The sequence below is a fragment of the Acinonyx jubatus genome, chromosome B4 (assembly GCF_027475565.1).
Source record: "Acinonyx jubatus isolate Ajub_Pintada_27869175 chromosome B4, VMU_Ajub_asm_v1.0, whole genome shotgun sequence".
Lineage (NCBI taxonomy): Eukaryota > Metazoa > Chordata > Mammalia > Carnivora > Felidae > Acinonyx > Acinonyx jubatus.
In genome coordinates, this window is record NC_069387.1 from 70,010,694 (window position 1) to 70,023,667 (window position 12,974).

The 12,974-nt window shown below is 36.9% G+C and overlaps 1 protein-coding gene across 6 annotated transcripts in view; it reads left to right on the top strand.

Annotated features, from left to right (window-relative positions):
- The window catches only part of TMEM117 (transmembrane protein 117), a 483,102-nt gene that overhangs the window by 245,418 nt on the left and 224,710 nt on the right, over positions 1-12,974 (top strand). For 3 of the 6 annotated variants that reach the window (XM_027035936.2, XM_053226145.1, XM_027035939.2), the window contains one exon: positions 2,746-2,845. The exons of 1 other annotated variant lie outside the window; for it this stretch is intronic. In XM_027035936.2, the coding sequence (XP_026891737.1) occupies positions 2,746-2,845 (100 nt within the window). Of the gene's footprint in view, positions 1-2,745; positions 2,846-7,468; positions 7,520-12,974 lie in introns of all 6 variants that reach the window. 2 more of the 6 variants (XM_053226143.1, XM_053226144.1) reach the window with 1 other exon arrangement.

The window sequence follows — 12,974 nt, forward strand, 5'->3', positions numbered from 1 at the left end:
GGTAGAATAGAAGCTCATCACCTTAATCCAGTCATGAAATGGAGTGGGGAAGGACTGATTCAGTTTTATCGAGGACCCATCCATCTCTGGTTTTCTCTAGCCTTCCATTGCTCTGTGTGTTCTCTTGGTCCTTTCCTTCTGGCAGGATCTGAAGTACAATAGTCTCCTTAACGTGGTAAAATTGCCAAAGCTCTGCTGTGCTTCTCACAGACTTTCTGCTTCGTCTCTTAGCCTCCCCCCGAACATAATTCATAATTTGACAAATGTCTTGAAAGTAAAGCCAGCTGTGTATCATACTTCCTTCTGGACCCCTTCAAGATGAGGATCGTGGCTCCTTAAGTTTCTAATGTTGTCTCTCCAACTCACTGAGACTGCCAATATTTTATTTAGATTTTTTGTAGTTCTTGGCTGGATCATTGATCTCTTGCAAGCTTATCTATCTCATCCCTAATTTTACTTATTTATTTATTTTTTAAGTGTTTATTTTTGAAAGAGAGAGAGAGAGAGAGAGAGAGAGAGACTGACTGACTCTGCCAGAAGGGGCAGGGCAGAGAGACAGGGAGACAGAGATTCTGAAGCAGGCTATGATGCAGAGCCCAATAAGACGCTCAAACTCATGAACTGTGAGATCATGACCTGAGTTGAAGTTGGACACTTAACCGATTGAGCCACCCAGGTGCCCTCATTTCATCCCTATTTTTAGATACTGAAATAAGAGATTGTCTTCTCTTATACATACCTATATTACCACAAAGGATGTACCCCAAAATTTCCATCCTAGTTCAATGGATTCTAGAACTCACTGGCAAAGTAACAGATAGGGATGTGGCATTCAACACATCCTTTGAAATGTCACTGAAAGAGCTGGACAGTTATCAGAGCTAATACTCTAAAGTACACTGAGTTCACTGCCCAAGAACTGTTCAGTAATAGTGATACTGAGGGGAGTAAGACCAAGGTGTCCAAGTTAACTTGGGGGCTTTCATGCATAGGCTGTTTAGTTTGGTGAACTTGGTGGGAATCCAAGACTCATCGTCACTCTGGGGGGCTGCAGCCTCTGCATGCTGCTCTTGACTTCTGTTATGAATTATCCTCAAAGGATATAAGTCTTGATCTTCATGTCTTCTAAAATACTGGGGAACAGAATAGATATTCTTTGTGTTTTTTATATCTCACTAACCCTTATAGGAAGAAGATACAGCATAGTGGTTAAGTGCCTGCATTTGGGAGACAATCATTTAGATTCAAACCTTGTCTATTTACTAGATGCTTGACCTTGAGAAAGTTGCAAAAACTCTTTGAAGCCTCAATTCCATATGTGTGAAACAGGAATCATAATACATTTCATTGCGCTGACTTGGAAGGTATTGGAGACACTGTATTTAAAGTGCAAATAGTGATCTCTGGAATATTGTAAGCAAGCAGTTTATGATAGCTATGATTTCTTTGGCCATTATGGAAATCCATGGAATAGAGACCCAGAATTTTGAGGTGAGATCTTAAGATTTTTATAAAGATCTTCTAAGGTTGGTGAATGAAGCATGTGGGAAAAAGTTATTTCAAGAGTTCATAAGTTTATTTTTGTTAAGTAAAACCATTTAAATATTTGTTTATATTATGGATAAAAAAACTATCTGAAATAACTCCAGAAAAAAAAAAAACTAAATTGGAGATGATTTACCTCTCAATGACTTCAAAAATGTATTTCTTTATAGTTTCACTAAATAACAAACATATCATTTTCTACTGTATCTTATTTTAAAGTTTATTTAAGAAGAATCAAGGTTAACTAATACTCTTATGTTTAAGAAAAGGAACAAAATTTAATGTAAAAAAAATCTGAGCGAAAAAACCTTAGACTTAAAAAGAGAGAGAGAGGGAAATTTGATTCCTAATTACCATTCATCAGTTACGTGGTATTGATTGGGTGAGTTAAGTGATCTCCCTGTGTCCCAGTTTTCCTGGAGAAATTGTACCATAGGAAAATAATACTTAGATTTTCTTGAAATCAAATAAGAAGAAAGAAATGAAATTACATGTAGTAAGTATAGTCTTGTTACTTGTATTTAATGATCAGTCATGCCTTTGACTCTCTTTGGGCTGTAAAGAACATGAATTAGTGTTATAGGAAGTGGACAAGAAATTGTGACACAAAAAGAGGTGAGATAAAATCTTCTGGTTATTGTTATTTATTTAAGTAATAATTTAAACCACATATATTTGAATCAAATTTTACGTTACTTCATTGCATTAAAATTTTTCTCAAATGCACCTTTTTTTGACTATTGTTCAGGTATGATATTCTATGTAAAGCCTAGTCCCAGTATGTCTTCAGTAGTTCTGATTTGACAGAACTGAAAGAAAAGTGAGCTTTTCTCTTCCCTTTCAAGTTACTCTAACTCAGGAATTGTTTCCCCTTTCTTCATACCTGAGTGAGCATGAAATGATGCCTTTGCTGAGTATCTCTGTTTGATTTTCCAAAAGCTGTTGCCAGTCTTACAGCTTGAAAATGAAATGCACGTGGTAATTGGTATAGCCACAGCCAGCCTTCAAATCTAATTGGAACTGACCCAGACACCCCCAGAGCTCTTCTGAGCCTTTCAGATCTGTAAGCATATGTGATGAGACAAAAGCGGGAGATCTTGTTGAAAGGGAGGGAAGTCCCTTTGCGTGTTGCTGAACCAGAATTCTTTGACGATGTAGCTCTCTCAGTCTGGACAATGTCTTGTGTGTTTGTTTCCACAGAGCATATATCATTACAGACTATATGGGCATCCGAAATGAAAGTTTCATGAAATTAGCTGCAGTAGGGACCTGGATGGGGGACTTTGTCACAGCTTGGATGGTAAGAAATTTTAACTTCACCCATTTCAAACATTAACTGGAAGACATGTTCATAATGTTGGATGAACACCACTTTTGATGGATTTAGAGCAAGAGTTACTTCTCTTTTGAGTGAAACAAATTCATGAATACAGAAAATTTAGATATTATATGTAGTATTTGTTTACTTCAGGGGGAAAATTAATGCAACTATAATATTAATGATGGCTGTCCACCAGGAAATATTTATTTATAACATACATACATATCTATCTATATGTATGGGCATACAAACATATACACATTCATAAAATTAATAGAATTTTTTTTTTATTTCCTATTGCACATGTCAAATTGTGTCTGTCAAAAAAGGATTGTTTTTTTTTTTTTGACATGTGCAGTTTTCATGTGAATGTTGTCTGGCCTGTCTCAGAAGAAGTATTCTTAATGACTATTTTTATTTAAAATTTTCTTCATAGCACATATTTATAATTGTATTAATATTATTTTACTTTCATTTAATGTTTTTATATGAGTATAGTTGACACCTAATTTACATTAGTTTCAGTTGTACAATGTACTGAATCAACATCTCTGTATGTTATGCTATGCTCATCACAAGGGTAGCTAGGGCTTTTAAAATAGTTTTCTACATTTGTTTTCTTCATTGAACATACTAACTTAATGGTGCATTATTCATATTTTTTATTATAAGCCTGCAACAAATAGACAAACCATATTTCATGCTGAGTTCCTCTGTCAAGAGAGTAACTTCTTTTTTTTTTTTTTTTTTGCTTTTTGTTTTCATTAAATTTTTTTTCAAGTGTAATTTATGTATGGTATTATATTAGTTTCAGGTGTCTGATATAATGATTCTACAATTTTTACACTTCTCAGTGCTCAGCAAGATAAGTGTATACTATTGGGGCACCCGGGTGGCTTTGTTGATTAAGTGTCTGATTTTGGCTCAGGTCATGATCTCATGGTTGGTGAGTTCGAGCCCCACGTCGGGTTGTGTGCTGACAGTTCAGAACCTGGGGCTTGCTTCGGATTCTGTATCTCCCTCTCCCTCTGTCCCTCCCCTCCCCTGCTTGCTTGCTCTCTCTCTCTGTCTCTCAAAAATATATATTAAACAAATGCTTAAATAAAAAAGATAAATGTACTCTTAATCTCCCTTGTCTATTTCACCCATTCCCCACCCACCTCCCCTCTAGGAATCACCAGTTTGTTCTCTGTATTTAAGAATCTGGGTGGTTTTTTTTTTTTTTTGCCTCTTGTTTGTTTATTTGTTTTGTTTCAAGTTTTTATTTAAATTCCAATTATTTAACATATAGTGAGTGTAATATTAGGTTAAAGAGTAGAATTTAGTGATTCATCACTTATATGTAACACCCAGTGCTCATCACAACAAGGACCCTCCATAAATACCCATCAATGATTTATCCCATCCCCCTGCCCACTCTCCCTCCAGCAACCCTCAGTTTGTTCTCTGTATTTAAGAGTCTGGTTGTTTGTTTGTCTCTTTTTATTTGTTTGTTTTGTTTCTTAAATTCCACATATGAGTGAAATCAGGTGATATTTCTCTTTCTCTGTCTTATTTTGCTTAGTATTATACCCTCTAGGTCCATCCATGTTTTTGCAAATCACAAGATTTCATTCTTTTTTTATGGCTGAGTAATAGTCCATTGTGTGTGTGTGTGTGTGTGTGTGTGTGTGTGTGTGTGTGTGTGTAGGTGTGTGTGTATTACATCTTCTTCACTCCCCAAAAACAAAAACACTAGTTGGAAAAGACATATGCACCTCTTTGTTTATTGCAGCATTATTGACAATAGCCAAGATATGGAAGTAACCCAAGTGTCCATTGATAAATGAATAACTCTGTTTTTAACCATTGGATTAATTAAATATAGTATGTAGCTCAAAGGCTCTAGGTCCTGTAAGTTTATAAGAGAATCTCAGAGTACAAAGAGCATAACTCTCATAAAAATGGAACGTATTAACCTTTGTTGATGCCTTTCAAAGTAATTAGCTTTATTCTTCCATTCACTTGAAAATGAGAGGACCAACCAAAGGAAAGGATGCCCTGCCATGTCACATGTAGGGACATGCCCCTACAAATGTGTTCCAAAGGTTGTCACAACAGTTACTGCCCTTTCTATGGATAGCTTTGTGTCTTACCTAGAGCAGGTGTTTTCAGGAGACAGGAAGCAGTTACATCTTAACTGCTACTACTGTGATCATCTTGCAAGAGTACTAAGTAACTACCAAAAGGTTTGTATAGCCTAGTTTTTGAGCCTCCTATCACTGTGTTCAATTTTAGAATGTTAACAGAACAGGTTACCAAATGTATCCCGTTCCATTAACTTTAAGATCTAGATTTGAAAAGTGATCTATTTTATTTGTAGTCACTAGATGTGACAGTTAGAACAAATCAGACATCAGGTGCCTGGCTGGCTCAGTTGGTAGAGATGTGACTCTTGATCTCAGAGTTTTGAGTTCAAGCCCCATGTTGGGCATAGAGTTTACTTAAAAAAATACAGAAAACTAAGAGAGAGAGAGAGAGAGAGAGAGACAGAGAGAGAGAGAGAGAGAGAGAATATGAATATAAGCCAGACATAAAGACCAGGCTGCCTCATGTCAAAAGTTTCTATTTCCATTGGGAAAAACATTTAGAAGGGAAACTAAATAGAAAATAGTTTGCCGTTTAAAAGGGAACCTATTTAGAAAGAAAACTTTAAACATGTAACTTTCTTGAAATAGGAGCTAATGCCTTTTGAAAAATATCTGCATTAACTGTGGATTGTGATTTTTTTTTACTCCATTTTGATGGTGAATCTGCTTAATAAAATGGAAAAGAGAAATCAGAAATTTGGATTCTCTGACCTTGCCACATATAGTTTGATCTTCCACAAATAATATACAATCCTCTGAGCCTGCTTGTACATTTCTCTAAAGGGGTTAGTAGTTGCTGCTCGTGCTACAAGTTTCTGTGAAGATTAAGTGTGTGGTCCTGTAATAGGACTTAAAATGCTGCAGTATGAGGTGGACATAAATGCTTTATTGTAGACATTCATGCTTTTCCCAGCTTATCCCAGGCCCGGGGGCCAGAATGTCTACAGTTCCCTTCCAGCCTCCAGTGCCAGGACACACTAAGGCAATACAGCACATGACTTCCTGATTTCCACGTTAACACTGCCCCTGAGCAAAGTCAGGGGAGAAGCACAGACCAACAAGCCCTGTGACCTCAGTCTGTAGTTTTCAGGATCCACCATTTGATACAGAAATCATTTTCTTTCTTTCTTATTTTATTTTATTTATTTTGAGAGAGAAGGAGAGAGTGAGAGTCAGAGAGACAGAATTGAAGGGGGAGAGAGAGAAGGAGAGAGAAAGAATCCCAAGCACGCTTTCCCCCATCAGTGTGGAGCCCAATGTGGGGTTCGAACCTACAAACTGTGAGATCATGACCTGAGCCAAAATCAAGAGTCAGACGCTTAACTGATCAAGCCACCCAGGCACCCCCAGAAATCATTTTCTTTCCCATGATGACATCGGTATCTGTTTGTGGCCCAATTCTACCGAATCCCTCCCCAGACTTTCCCTCAAGGTAGTGTTTCCTAGGCCATATGTAGCTCTGTCTCAATTTACTTCATTTTTTAAATTAGGATCTTTTTCTTTTGTTTTTCTTTTTTAAATTAAAAATTTTTTAAATGTTTAGTTTTGAGGAAGAGACAGACAGACAGAGAGAGTGAATGGGGGAGGGACAAAGAGAGATGGAGACACAGAATCTAAAGCAGGCTCTAGGCTCTGAGCTGTCAGCACAGAGCCCAAAGTGGGGTCTGTGAGATCATGACCTGAGCCAAAGTCAGAAGCTTAACCAACTAAGCCACCCAGGATCCCCAGGATCTTTTTCTTTTGAATCATAAGGTGGGGGGGGGGCAATTTCTAGGGCAGCCCTGAGAGGCAAACACATGGTGCAGCTTTGACCAAAGACCTTTACCTTTTGTGGTTGGATTTCTACTGTGCACTTCTCTGCCCTTCTCTTGTGGCCTAGCAGAGTGCAAATAATTCCACAGTTTAGCTGTGGTCTTTCTCTTCCTCTAAGGTCTGGCTCATGTTCCTAGTTTACTAAATTTACTACTGTAATACCTTCTATTTTCACTAGCTAATCTGGTAACTTTTTGCCTTTTTCAATACCATAGATTATTACTCTGATCAATACTTCCAATACCACAGAAGTAGGACTGGATTGAGAATCCAGAAAAATGTGTTTTAGGTTTAACCCAGCAATGTGATTGATCTTAAGTCACTTAACCTTCTGGGACCTCACATGTTTTCCTTTCCGTAAACTGAGAAAGAATCCAAAGTCCTTTGTTGTTTATGTTATATGAAATATTGACCTTTCCCAGTTAGACACAGGGATACAAATGGCAAAAGAAACAGCGCTCTCCTGATTTGAAAGTACAGTCACACAGGGAGGATTCCCAGAGCACCTCATTTCTATTCCCATTTTTATTCACCGACTAGGTGGTAAGTTTCCATATAAATATTTATATGTCTACATATGTGTGCATTGATAACATTTTAAAAAATAATAGTTTTCCTCATGAGAGGAGTCTAAGGAGGTTTGACCTTCATTTGTCTATAGAATTCTCATCATGAAGTGAATATCAATGATGAAGGTGACTGTCATGGAAAAGTAAGTGACTATTTACATTTCCAATAAAAGTGTGCCTTTTAATGTATTTCTGAAGTGGAGAATTTTTCTTTTATGGAAATAATTCAAAACTTCCTCATGGTTTTAAAAGGCACACCAGAACTGATGAGATCCCGAGGCAAGGCTGATGTCAACCAACCTGACAAATCTCTCTGACCCTCACACTGCCGAGCATCAAGCTCTACTAGGTTCAGCTTCCTGGCAATCCTGACTTTTCCCAGCTCTGTGGGATGCCTCATGCAGAGGACAAAATAATATATTAAGTCAGGGTTAACGTCACCATTTGTTTGGTCAGATAGATTTTTAAAAAATTCATGTAAAAGAAATACATAAAATGACAGTGGTGTCATTGAGCCCTGAGCTGGCCCTTTGTGTTGATACGAGCAGCGAAGAGCTCTGCCATGAAGACACGCATGAAATAAAAGCACTGGGTGTCTCATGCGACACCATTGCCACGTATCCACAAATTTGCCCACCCTCTGCCATTGAGCGAGGGGCAGGGGGTGTCGGCCCATGCCACTGTACATATCTGCAGTTTTACTATCCCCTCCTGCAGAAGACAAAGATCACAGGCTCTGCTCAGGTCTAAGGTGGCAGAGGATTCTGAGGACATCAAGATGGCATTTTCTTCTGCCCTTCATTTAATAGCAGAAGAAAAAATCACTTCCTGTCTATCTGTACCTAACCATCTCCTTTCTGCAGCCCTTGCCTCTTCCTGCTCTAGTGGCTTTTCTGTTACAGCAGTCAATGGTAAATGGCTTATGACAGCGATAGGGACATCAGAGTCCAGGTTTGAGGTTCATGTTTGCGGGAGGGGGCCAGGGAGGGTACAAATGGTAAAGTTGAGCCATGACCTAAAGAAGACAATTCACATAGTGAGGACTGAAGTCAAGAAGCATTTTTCATCATAAAACCATATATGGTATGTATCACGTCTTACTACTCATGGAACCTTGCTTGGTCTTGGCATATTTTTCCCAGGATTGTCTGTGGACTTCTGTGTGTATATGTGTTACTACTAGCAAAGCTTCCCCTGTAAAGAGACGTCATACATACAAAAAACAATGTAGTTGTTTGCCCATTGGCTTTACCTTTATTTCACATTTGTATAGCGACTGTTTGTGTGATTTTAACAGACTTTTTTTTCTTCTTGAAATTCAGAGTTCTATTAGAGCTACAAAAACTTAGTATGTTATGTAGAAATGTCTTTAGATTGATAAAACATAGCCTTTGTAGGATTTGTAGGACTACAACAAGAAGTAAAATCTTAAAATTTGCTTAATTATCTCCATTGAATCTCTGGCAAGAATATGATTGTAGAAAAAAAAAGTGTTTTTAAAAATATATTTCTCCCTTCTATTTTAAGTGTGCCTATTTTGTAAGTACTGCATTATCTCTCTAAGTATTTGAGTGACAAATTTGCCTTCTTATGTTTCACATGTGTTCTGTTCCTTCAAAGAGATGGTGTAATTCATGTTTATATTGCTATTATCTTTGTTTCAAACGGCTGTGTTTATTTAAGAGGTAAAGCTGAAAACTCTTTCTTCTTTACTTGGTTATAAACTTCCTGAGGGGCGTTCCAGTATCACTTGTGGCACTCAGCACAGTACCAGGCATAAATAGATGCTTAAGAAACATTTATTGAAGAATAAATGGATGATAAGAGCACATAAGCATTAAGTTCCATTTCTTTTTTCATTGCTCCATTTTGTGACTTAGTGTTGTAAAATGGGCATTCTAAAAGGTGGAGGGAGAACTGTACTGTTCAGGGTCTTCCTATCCCCTCACCCCCGTAAGCACTTGTCCTCTGAGCTTGTTTCCATACCAGGAGGACACATGCTTGTAAACACCCTTGGTTGGAAGTAATAGATTGTTGATGGAATTCTCCCAGCATTGTGATGTATCCTTTGAGTATAGAAGGCATTCTTTTTTTTTTTTTTTTAACTTTTTAATGTTTATTTTTGAGAGGGAGAGAAAGAGAGACAGAGTGCAAGCAGGGGAGGGGCAGAGAGAGAGGGAGGTACAGAATCCGAAGCAGCTCCAGGCTCTAGCTGTCAGCACAGAGCCCGATGTGAGGCTCAAACCCACCAACCGTGAGATCATGGTCTGAGCTGAAGTTGGATGCTTAACTGACTGAGCCCCCCGGGCGCCCCTAAAGGCATTCTTAGGTAAAACAAACATTGAGCTTTAGAGATCCTGCCAGAGGGTTCTTTGAATGGCCATTATTGCTGTCACTGGCATAGTTCTTCTCCTGGCTCTGGGGGTGGAAGGAAGCTAGGTGAAGATATAACCCTTCAGCCACTTAAGCACAGAGCTATTCCCACATAAGACAGAAAACTGGTTAAACTTCAGTGGACAGAGGCAGAGAGAAAGAATGGTGTATGCTTGAGAATAATTAATACTCCTGAATCAGTCTTTATTTACAAATCTGGAACAGAATAGAGTGAGGGAGTGTTTCTGCAGGTTTCAGAGAAAAATATTCCTTCTAGCTTAAATGTAGAAGATATGAAATTATATATAGATATATGCACACACACACACATTATATATTTGTATATATACATACATACTAACTTAAAACTTGTGTATATATTATATCTATGTATATGTGTATATATACACACATACATACTAACTTAAAATTTGTCACATGTTTTTATTGTGGTCCCATGCTTGCTGCTTATTTTCTATTATTGTCCCATGCTTTACTAAGAGAGGGTTGTGATTATTTCTGTTATTTTCATTTCACCAAGTTAATAATCGCTTATTTAGCTAAAAATTTCCTATTACGTACCTGCCATTATGTTGTGGACTGCAAATGCTAAGTTTGTCAATGAACAATAGCTTATAATAAAACTGACATCACATCTAGCTTGTTATTCCATCTGGAATTGAGCTTGACAATTCATATTATGATCAATGCCAGTTTTCTAATTATTTCTCTTCCACTGATATCAAAATGGCAGAATATAAAGCATAATTGAATTGATTTAGTATCTGAAATAAGGTAGCAATAATAGCTTTACTCAACTTAATAATAAAGAAGAATTTATATGCTGTGAAAGATGGAATCAAAGGACTAGAGTTAGCAAACTCATTGAGCAAGTGTATATGACAAATGGAAGAACACAAATGAGATATTTAGCCACTGGAGCTGAACCCAAGAGCTTGGCATTACTCTGAGTTTTTATGTTTTGCTCTCTTTTCTTTGCCTGTTCTTTGGAGCAGTTCATGACTTCAGTTACCTCCATGATTGGTTAACCCCATATTTGATAAATTTGTTGGTTTCATTTCATTATTTTATACAGTGCAAGTGGAAACTGGTTCAAGAATTTAGTTAATAATGTATTCTTTCTATAAAGATTCTGTGTTAAGTGAGATTCCCTAAAAAAGTGCATGCATCATAGATTTGGGAGCACATGATTTATTGAGGGAGTGCTCTTCAGGGAAACCTGTAAGGAGACGAGAGACCCAGGGGAGAGTGGGGAAAAGAGGCAAGCAAAGATGTGGTCAATATGGCTGCAGGTAAAATCTCCACTTGGCCTGGTCCACTGGGTGCATGCTATGTTCTTGGGGAGTGGAGTGTACCGGTGGGTGAAGAGGATCTGGGCAGGTCACCAACATGGACACAGACAAAACCTAAAGACACAAGATTTAGTAGTACCTGTAATTGAAGAAAATCGTTGCCAGTTCATCTGGTCATTTGATTGAAACAAAGAGCATAATAGAAGAATTATTTTTTACATTACCTTTTTATTCATTAGAAAATTTAGAGCCAAATATGGTCATTTTGCTTTTGCACATATAAATATTTTAACATCTCTATAAATATTTTAGCATTGTGTTTCATGTTCCTTCAAAATAATAAGTTCTCACTAAAAAATTAATAAGACAGGAGAGTCTAACCTATTTTCAGAGAGCATCACAAATTGTGATCAAGAGTCTTTTAATTTTCAGGACTCTTGGATTTTTAAAGTATTGACAATATGGCATGAAATAAAAAAAGTATTTCTGAGTAAAATAGGTTGTAGTATAGCACATGGATATTTAAGAATAGAAGCCCAAATTCTGGCTCCACTATGACTTTTCTGAGTTCAATGTCTATTGGAAATTCATAGTATGTTATGGGTGTATTGTATGTAATTTATAATCATTTATTAGAAATTTATGGACTATACGCTAAGTATGAAAGGCATCTATGGAAATGTACTGAATTGAACTACAATAAAATAGGAAAGACACTAAGGCCATCTCTTACAGAGAGACATTCCCATTAGAGGCAGAAAACACTCACTTTTCATCTTTCCCATTTCCAATTTCATCACCTTTCAGTTCCATTATACTGTATTTCTGTTTCTGGGTTTACACTTCCTCAGGGCAGGTGAGGAAAGAAGGATTGTCCACACATTCTTTATCATTTTCCTAACATAATGCTTCACACCTTTAAAGTACCATTTATCAATAATTTTCCCAAAGAAGTTTAAATAAAAGCCAGGAAACACTGATATTTATTTTTCCTTTCAAAGTCAATAATACAATGAGTACTAGTTGCTAATATCAGTGTACATTAGAACTTCAGAAAGAAGCTATGTGGGTTGTTTTTGTTTTTGTTTTGTTGTTGTTTTTTTGGTAAAAGTTTTTGTAAGTAGTTAGATTATTCCCCTTGTAATTTTTTTTTTAACTTTTACGTAGTACCTCTTCCTAGGCGCCAAGCACTGTATGTTTGTGTGTGTATGCGTGTGCGTGCATGCATGTGTGTGTGTGTGTGTGTGTGTGTGAATTTTCAGTTATTATTTTCTGAAAATTTCAGAATTTTCAGTTTCCAAAGTCTTCAATGCTTTTAACTACTCCACTATCTTGCTGAGCAGAATAATTTTCTTGGGAATATTTAATCAGGATCTCAATAAGAGGTGGAATATAGACATAGAAGTTGGTTTAATTTTTTTTTTTTTGCTAGCATGTTAATAAAATTTGTTGAATTGTACCATTAATTGGGGCAAGGGGAGTGCAGATCTTTTTAGGTGCTAAGCGACAGTACGTGACATCCCAGCCAAAGTATTACTTTTAAATTTTAGAAAACTCAGCTGCTATTCTTACTGCTTTTTGACAGATATAGGTGCTTGAAATCATCTCATTTCTGGGACTGGAAGAAAGTAAAGAATAGCTTTCTATTATACTACCATTAAGAGAGATACTGCAATTCCTGGTTATTTCAGCACTAAGTGTTTTGTTTATATGAAATCGCTATCCTTTAGCAGTTGTTTGCCCCAAGGATTTTTAGAGCACTAAAGATTTTTATATTCACAGTGTATGTTGCATTTGTAGTTAAATGTTCTGTAAACATCAAAAAGAAATTTATGGCAATGAAGTGCCTAGTATTATGTTTTGTGGTTGCTTTATGAAAGCTATTACATCATATTTCAAGAAATTGAAGTAT